The sequence below is a fragment of the Protomyctophum bolini genome (assembly GCF_963924005.1).
Source record: "Protomyctophum bolini genome assembly, chromosome: 9".
In the NCBI taxonomy this organism is placed as follows: Eukaryota; Metazoa; Chordata; class Actinopteri; order Myctophiformes; family Myctophidae; genus Protomyctophum; species Protomyctophum bolini.
Genome location: NC_137870.1, coordinates 23,816,567 through 23,832,376, shown reverse-complemented (window position 1 = coordinate 23,832,376; position 15,810 = coordinate 23,816,567). Strand labels below are relative to the sequence as shown.

The window sequence follows — 15,810 nt, the reverse complement described above, 5'->3', positions numbered from 1 at the left end:
AATAAACAAACAAACAAACAAAGCATTGCATAGCATTGCCATTTCAGTCAACGATTCACCAGGGGATTGAATTGTTCAATATCTCTCATATTGTAATAACTAAGGCAAGGCATGATATTACTACTATATCATCCACATTATATATTTGGAATGGACAGACCGAAAGTGAAATTGTAAGTCTATACATGTTATTTTATTCATTTATTTTTTCACTTGCACGGCCATGTTTGCGTCTTCCAGCTGACTCTCCCAACCCTGGACCAACAAAGACCTTCTCTGTGGAATAAAGCCACGCTTAACAGATCTAAAAGCCCACACTGGCCCAGAGGCAGGGTCTGGTCAGAAGAACACGTGCAGTTGCGCACACACTCTCTCCGTCAGCTGATGATTAGTCTCATTCTGAGACTAGTCTTATGCGCTTCTGGACAGACGCCTTGAATGCTAACAAAAAAATATTTATGTGATAGATTGAATTGGGTGTGCATCCTGCTGACCATTGTGCACCAGTTCAGAGAGCTGTGTGGACTGGCTCCAGCAGGTAAGGAGACAAAAGGCAGCAGACATGCACTTGCTGCAGGGGCTACTGTGCTGTACCAGGTGTATCATCTTACCTCTCATAATTGGGTATCCGAGCACCAAATGGCGTTGGCTGTGGCCCCCCGACAGACAGGTAAGCACAGATACTTGGCCGGGAATCCAGAGGGACCAGCAGAGGTGGTTACTTCTCACCTGTCCCACACTCGCTTACCTGTACAGTACCCATCCCTCCACCTCTCTCTTGGTCTTCCATTCTGTCTTGCTCTTTGTGGAAAGAAGGGCATCAACTTAAGTCATCTGGGCGCAACAAGGAGCCAGTGAATCGCTTCTCTCCTTACTTCCTCCTTATTCTCAGCAGCACAATGGTAATTGGTCATAGTGGGCGTGTTTACATCTGGTGCCATGCCCCCCAGCCCCCCCTCCACACACACACACACACACACTTGCCCTGCCCCCACCCTGTTGAAAGCTCATTAAAAGGCTCGCTGTTAATGAGCTAGAAGGATCATAAGAGCTTGGTTTCCATTAGAGGGGGTGGGGTTAAGGCCAGAGATGCTGTCATAGAGTTTTTTGTGCCCTTAAAATGGAGTCAGCAATTACTGCAACCCCTTGACACCCCCACCATCACCATCCCACTATGCCACGGGAACATGCCCACAAACAACCCCCCCAACGCACAAACACACAATCTAACGTACACGCACACACACAAATAGTTCTTGTAGACAAAAGACAGTAACATCAAAAGGATGTAAACGGGCTGAGGGTCTCCAATCAAACAGTCACATAAAACATTAAACAAGTCAGTGGTGATGGCAGACAATCCTCAGAGAAATAAGCCACGCTGCTAAGACAACCTTCAACGCAAGCACTGACTATAAGACAACCTTCAACACAAGCACTGTGACTATAAGTATTTAAATGTTGAGCTGTGGGATCCAACACGGAGCTCCTCAAAAGAAAATGTGCAGCATACACAATATACGCAAAAGAAAATGTCTTGCCTCACTTCTTTATTAAGCCTCCTCGTGACGAGGTCAATTACAAAATGGTGTCAAGTTTACAAAGACAGTGGAGCTGAGCCTCTCAATAGTTAAGTGTTTGGCGAAGAGGAGAAGAGACAAAACCAGGAATGCTGGAAAAACATGAAGGCATAAAGGACTGACAGGCTGTTCATAATAATTATAATGGCAACAGCGTACGTACAACAGTGTACAAAACATTGGTCACTGAACAGTTTGGCCAAATTTATACTATACATACGAAAATAACTGTTTTTCAAACTAAGAATGTGTGTTGTTGCCCTGAAAAAATATTAAATTAGGCTTAACACTCCACTCATCCCACATCCATCTTTAACATCAATCCCCATAATTTTTATACAAAGCGCTTATTATAGTTTTGTTGTTTTTTTCTTCACGAGGTGTAAAAAAAATAGGGGTTCCCTGACATGAGTGTAAATAGAGATCCATAAATGGTACTATAAATGCATCACAGTAGACACAAAAGATCTGGTAACACTACACTTCACAACCATGTCCTGTTATCGCAATGTTATATGTAACACCATGGATTCGAACCTGGGACTACCACTTGGAAAGACAACATATTTTCCACTTGCCTAAAGCGGTATTCCCCCTTGGATTTTGGTCATCAGGCAAAGGCTCTGACTGAGCGACTACTGCTACTTAACAAGAATTCTTGGAGATACAATAGGCTGTTTGGTTAATTTGCACTGGAGTAATGTTGATACATGTTGACCATCTGTGTGGGCACATTAGCTGTAATGATTATGTTTATGTCACACTTTTCTTTTAAATGGTAGGACAAATGGTTCAAATAAAGTGTTACCAGAGTATTTCCCTGTATATATTTATACACACACACACACACACACACACACACACACACACACACACACACATAGAAAAGCACACGTTGACATCCTCATTCACACAAGTGCTCATTTGGTGGTACCCATAAAACTCTCCCACCAATCACTAGCCATTACTGAATCTCTCAACCCTGTAGTTCAGCGGTGAATAGACTTTTCAGTTAAACATGCAGTGAGCATAAATAAGGACTAATTCAAACACAAGCAAAAAAAGAACAGTACTGAACATTTCAAATGGCAGCAACACATGCATAAGCTTCAAGCAGTTCAACACTTTACAAATGTAAACAAATGTGAAGGAAAATAAAAACACCACCACAATAAATTGATAGGTACAAGCAGAGAAGAAAACTAAAACACACCCGTTTCACATGCATGTCAAGTTGCATTTTTTATGCATAGAAGCTAGACATGAACCATCAGTAGCTGAGACTTCGAAGTCTCATTCACATTTATAAAATATACCAAAAAGGAAACATCCATATGTACTGTCACACAGACACAGACTTGCGAGGCCTCATGAGCCCTGTAAACATTACATTAAGTGACAAGTGTTGTGACAGCCGAGTGCCTTAAAAAAGCAGAGTCTGAGAAGATGCAGGCAGACAAGTGTTTAGATTAATTTCCTCCCAGTCTCTTGTTCAAACATCTTTAAATGGTCTTCCAGACAGGAGGGGACCATGGCTTTGTGGAACAATTAGGTGACAGGACATGACTTTTCTCTGCTGATGCAACTGGTTTCAGCATGATACTGATCTTCTCTGAGCGTCTGTTATTTTAAACGGAACCCATGTGTGATCACATCACCTGTGGCTGGCTTGTCACCAAAGTTGTAACTGGTTGATTTATTGGAGTTTCGTAGTCAGAACACAGTGCTTTCCTGTTTGTGTGGACTGTGGTGGCTTACTTCCTGTTCAACAGTTCTGTTAATTCCCCTACCAAATGACATGCTCTAGTTTTGCTCTGTGGTCTAAAGTAGGCACTTAGTTTCTACCAGCGGCTTCGCATACTTTTGTGAACAGAATAAATGGGTTCTACTGCACATGTAACTCAAAGCAAGCAGAAGGAACAGTGATGAGAGGCTACCTGCTACCTTTTATAGTTCTGCAGTTTCTTCTTTAAGCAAGATTGCATTAAACATTTTCTATCGATTACCTGTTGGATTGTGGAGCAAAATGATTTCCATGAATCAGTCAAATTGCTGGCAGGGCAGTCGTCTGCCATTGACAATTGAATGTCAATTTCATTGTGCACAGGAATGAGCAGGGGTCTTAGGAAGCAGTTGTTATTGCCACACTGATATCTGTAACCCCATCAGATAGGAGATCCCCAGCACCCGTCTCCACCATGGCTGGACTTCCACTGCTCTCCCCGTATTTCTGTCCATTTTGCCCCTCCTCCGCCTCCGCCTCCATTTTCTGGATTACCGGTACATCACTTTCCATCTTGCTTTCCATCTCTGCCCGATCCAAACTGGTCTCCTCCTCTTCCGTTTTCACCACCACTTGGTCGTCCTCTTCCACCTTCACGGTATTGATGGTGCTAGCATGTGCGTACGTCCCCACACTGGCGTGGCTCAGACCGTGAACCTTCTTCAGATGTTTCTCCAGGGTGGCATAGACGGTGAATGGCACAGCGCACAGCTGGCACAGAAAGGGGGCCCTGGCCCCACGGGCGCCATGCGTCTTCATGTGGCGTGTTAGCTTAGAGCTCTGCGCGCAGGCGTAGCTGCAGAGGCCACAGCGGTACGGACGCTCGCCTGTGTGGCTGCGTCTGTGCACTGTTAGGTTGCTGCTGTTGCGGAACTGCTTCCCGCAGTACTCGCAGGCTTCATTTTTCTTCTTCCTGCCTGGAATGCCACTGTTGTTGTTGTTGTCGTTATTCTTGTTGCCATTTCCTCCGTTGCTTCCCCCTCCTCCGCTGCTCCTACGATCGTTCTCCCACTGCCACTCCTGCACAACCTCACTGGCAGTACTTGAGCTCCACCCCCTCTCTCTCTCTATGACCTCTGCCCTCTCACTTTCCCACTCTCCGGCTCCCTTCACTCTCATGTCACCTGGCTCAGGTCGCTTAGGGGTACAGTTCCCACTGGCGATGCCACTCTCCCCACTGCCCCCTGTCTCCCCGCTCTCCAAAGACCCCTCAGAGGGGCTGGCACAGGGAGAGGTGTGCTGTGGCTCGCCCGGTCCCTCCATCTCCTCCTCTCCCACCTCCCTGCCTTCCCTCTGCCGCTGCAACAGCATGAGCAGGTTCCTATCCGGAGGTCTGAGCTGGGAGGTCAAGAGAATCAGACCCGAGCCTGTGGAGAGCTGTTTGGGCAGGCTCAGGTCCAGCTCAGAGGGACAGTGGGTCCTCACTTCTACTCCGCCACTGATATCCCCCTCTCCCATGGTCCCGGCCACCTGCAAAAGGAACCTCTCCTTCATCCCCTGCCTCGCTTCATCCTCCTCCATTGCTCCCATACCCAAATCCAGCGGCTCATATCCGCCCCCACCCACGATCCCAACCTCTCTTCGGTGGCTCCTCATGTGGCGGGCCAGCTGGCCGCTCTGAGAGAAGGCTTCGTTGCACACTCCACAGTGGTAGGGCCTCTCGCAGGCATGAGTCCTGCGGTGGGCGGAAAGGCTGCGCAGGGACTGGAAGGCCTGGCCGCACAGCTCACAGGGGAAGTCTGTCCGGAGGGCCGCCGTTTGCGGGAAAGGTGACGCCACTGGCGGAGAGGAGGACGGAGATAGCACCAAGCCACCCGTAGTGGTGGTACCGCTAACCTCCGCCAGTTCCCTCAGCCGCACCGAGAAGTTGAGAGGCTGCATGTTAGACTGTGAGGAAGGGTTGGAGGTTTGAGTCTGACGGGGGCGATGGAGACGCAGGGCAGATGGCTGGAAGGCTGAGGCCAGGGCTTGGCTGAGGTGGCGTGGGTCCAAAGTGGCGGCAGGTTTGTGGCGTTTAAGGATTCCCCTTCCTCGTCTCTTTACTTCCCCGTCCTCCTCATCCTCTTGATAGATGTTGAAGGAGTGAGTGTGCTGAGCATGCTGCAAGAGCGTCCAGGCAGACGGGAACACACCCTCACACTGTTGGCAGGTGAAATAGGAGGGCTCATCGGCTGCTGCAAAACATGAATGAGAGAGTGTGGTTAGGCAATTTGGTTGATCAGTCGCTAAAAGTAGTTCACAAAAGTAATGTTTAGAACATAAGATATTGACCGTTAAAATATTTAACAGTATACTGTATCCCTGTGAATACATGTTAGAAAAGACCTAACAGTGGAGGTTGAATGGTACACAACGTTAAAATTGTAAAATTATTCAGAGGAAACTCGTCATACAATAATAAAATGCAAGAGTGTTAATTTGACTCTTAAAGTGTACACTTTCAGACTGTTAGAGAGGTGGTGGAAGAAAGTGAAGGAGGGTAAAGGAAGACCTGTATTGGAATAAAGGACCTAGCCAGAGATCAAAATGCAGAAAAAGGACAGAAGCTCCAAGAAGCAAAGACTAGCAAGCAAGGGGAGCTGGGTCGTGAAATACATATGGACATATTTCTGTACGGATACATGGATAGCTTTGTCTCCTCACCAAGAGCCACTCCAATTAAGCTGCAAATTGCTAATTAGCAGAACGGAGAAAACGAAGGCTTTATGCAAATCAGCCACTGACTCAGCCTGCTTGACAAATGAGGCCTTCTGCATAAATCAAAATTGGAGAGAAGATCCCTAAAATTGTGAGGGAAACAGTTTTTTCCCCCTCTCTTTTTTTATAGGAGAGGTTCAAAGCCGACTCTGTTATAAGCCTCTTTCATGTTTCCTCAAGTCAAATCCTTCTGCATTTTACTGGAGGGGGGGTTTGGAGAGAGAAGATGAAAAAGAGAGCAACTGTTTCTTTCCCTTTCCCTCGCTTCACTCTCTCTCTCTCTCTGTCTGGAGAGGAGTTGTGTTGTTTGTGTCCTTTAACCTCGCCTGAGGAGTAACAGAAGAAAAGTTTGCGCACTTAAAAAAAGAAGGGGAAAAAAGAAATAGGGTGACATTTGAAATCAAAGAATCGAGAGGTAGATCAGGACTCAGGAGATAAAAAAGAAAATTTGATAAAAAGATTATAAAGTAATACAGGGGGCTGGCTGATAGACACCATGAAAATATGTCACCCCTTTGGATTGTACTTCAGACCCATCCTCCAACCCCAGTTCTCCCCACTCCTCCACCCCCAAACCCTCCAAATCTTTCCCTAAGGGGGGGCTTTTGTCTCGGGGTCCTGGAGTGAAACACAATACAATACCCAGTCGGTTTCTCTTTCGTTCCTCCCTCCCTTCCCTCTCTCTCCCCTCTCGCTCGCTCTCATTTTTTCTGTAAGGATTCCCATTTGGCCCAGGGTAGCACTTGAATATTAAGCAGAAGCAATAACTACTAATTAAAAATGCAGATTGGCTGGGAGCACTAACGAGCAGCAGGCAGAATCTCTTGTCCCTGGGGAGACAGAGGGAGGAGAAAAGAAGGAGGAAGGGGGGGCATGCAGAAATTGAAAGAGGGCACATCGAAAGAGTGCGTTGAAGATGGGGGGAAGAATGATGTTGGAGATGAGAAAAAACAAACAAGGAGAATAAATAAAAAGGAATGAGACAGATGCACATGGCTCCTCCATAATCCATCATGCACTACCCATCCCACACACACACACACACACACACACACACACACACACACACACACACACACACACACACACACACACACACACACACACACACACACACACACACACACACACACACACACACACACACACACACACACACACACACACACACACACACACACACACACACACACACACACACACACACACACACACACACACACACACACACACACACACACACACACACACACACACACACACACACACACACACACACTTTCCTTCCCGAGATGCTCAATTTCCCTCCCACAGTAAGATAGATGAACATCACACAACACAGTGTTTGAGTCTCCAGCTGCACTACTGGACACATACAGTATGATGTAGCAAATAGATATACGGTAACTATAATAAGCTAAATGAAATGTCCTCTTTATAAAATCAGTGTTTTCACCAAAAAAGGTCTGCATCTACATCTACATCCTACTATACACTATAAACCTAATACCGGTAGTCCGGTACATGTTATTCTGTGACCAGTCTATATATTTCCACATGCCTCCCAAAACATTCTTGCAATTAGGAATACATGTAGATCAAATATAGTATGACTGGGTATAGAATATCAGATGTATATGATCCTCGGGAATAATTCAAACATAGTTTAACCCAGATAGGTTTATAAAAGTTTAATCCTAAATTAAATTGTTTTGAATTATTAAAAAACGAGTTACTCTTTGGTAGTGCATGGCAGGTCTGCTACTATATAAGCCTGTGGGCACGAGCAATAACCTAACTCAGATGTGCAGAGAAAGGCAGAGAGGAAGGAGTGAAAGAGAGAGATGAACAGATAGTGAACTCAGAAGAAAAAAAACATGAAAGGTTGTGGACAGAAGGAAACGATGCAGGCAGCAGTCCCCTGAACGTTACGCAAAGGAAGGAAGTACTACATGAGCGAGCATGAGACAAGGAGGTGGTTTCAAAACATGGGTGAAGGGTGTGCAAAGTCACACCTTAACAGTGGTTTTCAACACTTTTCATACCAAGGTCCATTATTTAATCGGCATTTGAGCCACGGACCACCATTGATAATAGCTAGCCTCTCAGACCCAAGACTTTGACTGGTGGTCCCCAGACCACTGGTTGAAAACCACTGCTTTAAAAGCATAAACAACTAAAAACATGAATTTCTTCCTTCAATCACCTTCAAATAACAATGGCCATTTAAGTCAACACACAACACATTGATTTACTCTTGTATGAGGTATTCGCAATAAAGGGTATGCGCGTGACACCATCATCATACCCGGAAGTTATGCGAGAACGCCTACCGAGTGTCAAAAAACAACTTTCTGGCCTTGACAGCCCATACATCCAAACAGAAAAGTCCTATCTGATTGCATTAAACGACATTAAACTCACTCTACCACTCAATCTGCCATTCACTTCATGCATGCGCATACGCTCTATTAGCCATTCGCTAAATCCCACCCCAAAAAGCGATTGTCCAATGCCAATCCAAATAGTTTAGGAACTGTTGCTATGCAGGTCAAGCTTTCGCCACCTCATAGCCATCAATGTTATTTTACATGGCTGTGTTGTTGAATATATACACGGCTTAATGTCGAGAAAGTTACACGACTGACCCACCCAGGTGATGGCAATAATATTAACTAGATAAAGTGCCCCTCGGGGCACTTTACCAGGGCAGATCAGGTTGTGGCCTCCTGGTGGCGCTATAAATTGAGGGTTTTTGTAAAAAACGGGCCAATCCTGCAAACTTTGAAAGCCAATGTTAGCCAATTCGGATGGAATATGAAATATCGCTATCGGACAGATCCGTCTTGAACACATGATTATAGAGATAGTGTGTAAAGATTTGCGGGATTTTTGGACAGAATCTGGAGGAGTAATATCCAAAAATGTGTTTTTCAAAAGTCGGCCTCCTGGTGGCGCTATAACAGGACGTTCTGGAAAGTTTGGGGCATCGATGGCATCCAGGGAGTGTGTGTGCAACATTTGGCATCGGCTGGGTTAACGGTGCCGGAGATTAGCTGTACACAGACTAACAGAGTGCAAAACATACCCTCTCCCCATACCTTCGGCCTGGTGGAGACAATCATCGTAGTCTTACCGTGCAACATGAAAATTCCTGTCCAGTGGTCGTTAAACGTTGATTTCTCCCTCTGTCATATCCTCGTATTTCTAGATTATTTAAAAGATGTCATGCAAATTTGGTTGACTTGATTTAGAAGACTTTTTTATATTTTTTATCCCACGATTTTGGGGGGGCAGCGGACTGACCTCATGCTTCCTTCTATGCATGAGGAGTCCAAGCTGCTTCTTTTCACCCGACAGGGGGTAATTTCCCCGGGCGAATATAGCACGTGGAAGGAACACGTTATTCCGACCAGTTGGCATGGGGGAGGTAGTTTAGAGACCAGGGTCCAGGACTACTGCATGTTTTTTGTGAGGGTACCTACCCTAGGGGACACGGGGAGAACATGCAAACACATTTTGCATTTTGTTCTCCAAAGGAATGTTATAACTTCTTCAACTTTTACTCTTTTGATTGGCTTGACCTCAACCATGACATGTGATATTTATCGACAGTATCCACAGTGCTATTGCTTCTCTTTCTTCATTCTTCAGATCCTTCATCATACGACAAATAGCAAAAGGTAACGGACAAGCTCAATGATGTGATGCGATGTGCGCTTGTAGATCGTCCATTTTCCCCATTAGAAAATGTTTTGAATTGTTTGAATTATTATTATAATTACAAATCTTAATATAAAGGGTTAAAGTGGATAAGAAGCCCAAGTGACCTACAAGACATAATGAGAAAAAGATAAAAACAAAGACGACTTTACAGAGAGGCATCATTGTGAATCTCTAGTCCAGGCATACTCAAATAGCTGCTATCAAGTAGGTTAACTTTAATGGCTTTTTCCATAAAATAAATACGTATTCAGCTAAATAAAATAAAATAAAACACAATTACGGGCATCACAGGCCGGAAGTGGCCTGCGGGCGGCGGGTCGGAGTTTGACTACCACTGACTGAGTCAATAGCAGTACAGAGAAGATTCAACTTATGACAAGCACTGAGAGAATGAGAGAGGATACAGTTCACAACATACCCAAGATCGAGGATGAAAATGTCAAGAGTAAGATGAAAGTGCTATCAGAAGAATAATGAATTAGGGGGAAAAAAGAGATGATGATGATGTTGATGTTGATAACAGTCTTTCTGCCTCCTTCAAACGGAATCCCAGGAGTTAATTTGGCATGGCCCAGGGCAGAACAGTGGAAGATACAGCAGAGGGGATAGAGCTGTGCATGATGCAATGTCCTCTATTCGTGTGTCACGAGAGGAGTGCAACCCTCACATTGGTAGACCTCACATACTGTAGGTTGAGAGTACTCAAAATGTAACCTGTGGCTTTAGTAATTTATTTAACTTAACTTTAAAACACATATCAGGTACATATTGTTTGTGATGGAGAAAGCCTGTAAAGAAAAGCTATAGTCCAGGCTGCACTTATAATGTAATGAGAGAGAGTGAAGGAGGGGGGGGGGGGTGTTTACCTGGCCACTCCACCTAAGAGACACACAGTCAGGGAGATGGAAAGGAGCTACGGAGCTCAGGTGCTCAGCATGGAACCCTCGGGGAATCTTAAGGGCCCACAGAACACTTCGTTTCCACACAATTAGCTTGTGCGACGCTAACTCACGCATGCCTGCTAATGGCAACGCCTAAGTAATGAGTTGGACTGGGAGGGAGCAGTTTATGTAGTATGGGGTGGGGGGCAGGGGGTGGGATGGGACGGTTAAAAAAAATATAACAAAACAAAAAAACATAATCACTACTAATTAGCAACCTGCCTTGTTCAATCACCCACCTGTTTTTTCAGGCTCCACGTTCACCTTTGTCCCCACCTCCCAGGACCTGTCCCTGGCCGTCCCTTTCTTCAGCTGAACAAAACCTGCCCCTAACTGAGCGTGGCTGAGATTCTGTTGTGCCCGGCCGGCAGGTGAGGGAGGGGTGCTGGCGTCAGGGGCTTGGTTGCGAGCGTGGCAACCTCCCTGCTTGTGCTGGATGAACGCCAGAATGTGGGCGAGAGGGAAGGCATGACTGCACTGCCCACAGGTCAGGAGGTCACGATGCTCATCACGCACTCTGACCACTGGGGCAGGCTTCTCCTCTGTGTCCTCTGCTATGTCATCTGTGAAAAGGAAAAGAGGGAAAGAAGAGGTTAGCATAGCTACAACAATAGTAACATTAATGACAATTCAGTCATTGTCAGGTGGAAAACTCATGTCCCAAAAAGCATTCCTTTATTGATATATATATATATTTTTAAATACAATAGTGAGAATACAACAGCTTTGCACTGCGAGGCATTGTGAGCTTATAGATTTGCGATAAAGCTTTAATTTACGAAACAAATATAAATAATGAAAATATGGAGATGTGAGGTTATGGTCAAATACTATTATAGTAATGAGAAGTGAACACTTCCCTGGCCATATCAACTTTGTCTTCACAGCCACTATTGTAATCACAATTCTATAGAAACTATAAAAGGACACCAAGATATATATCGTCGCTGTCGGCTGGAAACCTTGTATGTCCAAAACCGTCCCTTAGAGATATACATGGTTAATCCCCAACAGCAATGATATGTTGTAGTATATTGTATGTAATGGAAAGTTGTACATTTTGTGTCTGTGATATTTACCTAAAGCATGTGATTTTGTATTGTAACTACGTTTTCCGTTTATATTTCTGAAGTCCTAACACTCTGTATTGTAATTGCTTCTCAAGTGACAGTCTATATAACGATGTGTCAATCAACTGCTAATTGGATGCATCATGTTTTTTGTTGTTGAAGATCATAAGCAACACAGTTGTACAAACGTGTATAAATGAAGACCTGAGGAAGATCCTTGGTGGATCAAAATGTTGTCTGCTAAATAAACTTCTTGCTGTAAGCTTGAATGTTTCAGTGTTTTTTTCTTCAATGCAACTGTTCCCAAAGATTCTTATGCATACTGTATGTGTGTGTGTTCTTTTTTATACACAGGCGTCAAACATAGTCAGTAGCAGAGCTGAAACTATCGATTATTTTCTTACTAGTTTGATTAATATAATAATCGAAAAGTGCAGTTTTTTATATTTTTAATGTTCTACATCAACAAATGGACAACCAATTATTTATGCTCACCATTATTTTAGATATTGTCGCACAATGGTATCGTGCAATGCGACATGTCGTGAGCTTTTGAATTATTTTTTAATCTTTTGGCCCATAATGACAATAGAATAAAAATAGGGATAAAACATGAATCTGTTATTTTATTATTTTAAAAAAAATGAAGAAAAAAGTATTGATTAGTTTGGTAAACTGTTGCAGACCTATTCTGCAGCACAAGAAACTGTCTGGGTTTATCAAAGAGCTATAGTTTCATTTACAGGCCTCCCCCGCTCTAAAGCAATGAAGCCAATCTGGCTAGGCAACACTGCCCACTTCCTGTTGTTAACCCAGAAGAGATCAGATGTATTCAACATTACCTACAGTTAGAACCAATACTGTTATTTCTGTTATGTAATGGAAATTAAGCATCCTGGTCAAGAGTGAGAACCACAGCTTTCACCTTGAATCTTGATCCATGTTTCACACAACATTAGACAGCTTACACTACCTGGCTGGCTGGCTCCCATTGAGAGTGTCAATTCACAGCCTAGTGGTTCACAATAATATTGACTTTGAGATGATGCTTAAGACAAGCACAACACACTATAATTTTCACTTTCATGACGCGTGTGCGAAACAAATACCCTTGAGAGTTAAAACAGTGAAATGTGAACAATATGAGGATTGAGGAGAATATTGAAAAATAAACACTCCTGAGTGCCATGTCTCTGAATCTATAGCCTCAAACATGAGAATAATCTACCAAGATCTGTTGTCCATTGCAAAACAATCTCACAGCTAGAGCTAGTACAGGCCTCAGGTCAGTGATATCTTTGTCAGTTTGGAGGGATGAGGAGGGGGTGGGGTGACTCATAGTCATAACATTATTGCCCAACGGTGAGGGGCACACCTTGATACCTGGCCTGAATACACCTGCCCAGGCTCGGCCGGCTAAGGTACAGGACAGGTACAGACAGTACAGTTGAAAGGTGGATCTTGCCGGTGGTTAGTCAAAAATGTCACCTTTCCTGTTTCAGGGCTGCTGCTGTTTGTGCAGACATGCAAGGCGCGGTTGCACATACAGCGCGTATCGGGGCCTGCTGTGGTCAAATACACACGCACCACTGGTCTCCGTTGGAGATCAGTACTAGGCCTACAAAAAGCAGAACTATGTCTCTTGTTTGTTAGACAGGCGAATTTCTATGTAAACAACGCTGTCCTTTCTGGTCACCATCAAGTGTTAAATAAATTAATAAATTCGAATAGGATCAAAAGCATGTGATAATAAAAAGGAAAGAATAATGGTAAACAGCAATATGGGCCAGGGCGTGTATATTTGCTATATCTTAATACAGTTTAAGTGTCCAACCATCTCAGACATCTATCTGTTGCTGGACACTCTCGCCAGTCTTACAAGTGTAGGCAAACGATCCGTCTCATATTCTAAGAATGAAGCAATGAGGAAATTGTCCCAGACAATAAAGACAAAGTAGACCAAAAAAGTAACTTGATCAAGGTGTAGCCTGTACAAAACAGTTTTGTTTTCATCCTGGCCTTACGATAAGACAATATAACAATAAACACCGACATTACACAATAAGCAAACTAACTACAAAAAAGCCAAAGTAAATACATTTTAATAAAACTCAATTAAATAGTTATTGTAGTCTATACTGAACTGTATTTATATTAGCCTATATATCGAAAACGTGTGCACAACACTATTTAATGTAATTCTGACTTTCGTAATTTCGCCTGATTTGATGCGTTAATATAGTCACGCGGACTTACCTTGAATTACACTCAGGTGCTGCTGTGGTCGACTTCCAAGTTTGCGTCTGGACATTTCTGCCTTGTTGCACCGGGTCAATATTGGACCGGTGTATCCAAAAGCACTTTGGACTGAACAACACCTGTCTAATTAGGATTATTCCGCAAAGTTACTCAATCGGCCGTAATCAAACGACTAGACGTGACTGGTTTACTCAACCGCACTACCGGGGACGTTGTTAGGACTCGCAGCGTGCGAGGAAGGAGGATAGCAGTCAGAAAGTGTTCAAGTTCATGCTGTACCCCGCAGCGAGGGGGAAGGGGCGAGGCCAAATGTAGGCACTAACCCCTCCGCGTCACGCCTCCAACATCGACCCCGCCCACTCAGACGATCTGTGCAGACTGCAGACTCAGAGCAGGTTTTGTGTAGGGCAGGCGGGGTCCTCAGTGGTCCCCTGCTAGGCTATTAAAAAATAATATCTTGGCAAAATGGTCCCTACTCCTTGGCACTGAATAATTTCTAATGATTATTATTTGGCTGACCATAGGGCGCCCGCTGGCATAGCGGTCCAGGCGCATGCCACATATAGTATAGGTAGGTAGGCCAATACAGTATAGGCTCTGGCCTGACAGCGTGTCGCATGTTCGAGTCCAGTTCATGACCTTTGCTGCATGTCTCTCCCCTTCTCTCTGAGTCTCCCCCATTCCTGTCAATCTCCACTTGAAACTATCAATAAATAGCCTGGCTCCGATCCAGCCCTGAATCGCTACCATTAAATGTCCTGTTGAATAAAAAAGACCAGCCACATAAGGGTCCTTCCTTGACGTGAAAGATATTGAGGGCCACTGATGAATATACCCCTATGACAAAATACCCCCAATCTGAAGCCAATAACAATTTTAGAATAATATTCATATACTTACTATATCAGTACCAGCGCTGCAAGATTCTGTATGGTTCAACATCAGTCACGCTGTGGCTGCTTAAATGCACTAATGCAGGCAATGATGGCAATCAATCAATCGTCTCTCTCATCTGTCTAAAATAGCTGTTTTGGAGTTTGATTCAAGAGAGATTTCTGGATCTAGCTCACTGCTTCCTCTTCAAAGAACACAGTCATAAGATACCGGCTGTCTTGTCTTCTAGTCTAGTCCCGGGCTCCCGGCTACTTCACGTGTCAGTGTCATCATCACAACGCTGCACTTATGTTGTTCAACATTTTTTCCTGTACGGTGTACCTTGTTTTGCAGACAAAAGGTCACCTACTACTTTGAGTGTCACTGGAATATTACGAATCGCGTTAATTTTCCACACACACGTAGCCTACGTGTTTTGATGTTTTTACTTTTACTTAAAAAGCCCACTGATAAACTATTTAAATTTTGAAAGACACAAAGCACTTCCAAAATACAACCACAAAGTAGGCCTACAGGCCCATGGCAGAAAAGTAGTATAAGCTATAGGCCTACAGTAGATATGGTACTATAAATAACATAAGAGAAACATATTAAAATAGATAATAAAACTGTAAAATATATAAACAAATACAACATTTTGGCAATACATGTTAAAATGCAAATTTGTAATGTTATCGCAAATGTTCAGAGAAGTCAAGATATTGCAGGAGCATGGCATTTGAGGTTTGGCGCCACCCCGTGATTACCGCTGATCCAATTACATATTGACATATTCACTACTGAGAAGACATGGCTGAAAGCCATGGATTAGTTATTTTTTTTAATATATATTTTTTATCCCACGATTATGTAACCCATTT

The 15,810-nt window shown here is 43.9% G+C and overlaps 1 protein-coding gene across 1 annotated transcript; it reads right to left on the bottom strand.

Annotated features, from left to right (window-relative positions):
- Positions 1–1,704: 1,704 nt before the first annotated feature.
- On the bottom strand, positions 1,705–14,294 carry znf296 (zinc finger protein 296). Its single transcript, XM_080771767.1, has 3 exons — positions 14,054–14,294; positions 10,967–11,290; positions 1,705–5,537 (listed from the first exon to the last, which is right to left on the bottom strand). The coding sequence occupies exons 1-3, from the start codon at positions 14,106–14,108 to the stop codon at positions 3,703–3,705; spliced, it is 2,214 nt and encodes a 737-aa protein (XP_080627893.1). The 5' UTR covers positions 14,109–14,294; the 3' UTR covers positions 1,705–3,702.
- Positions 14,295–15,810: the final 1,516 nt, after the last annotated feature.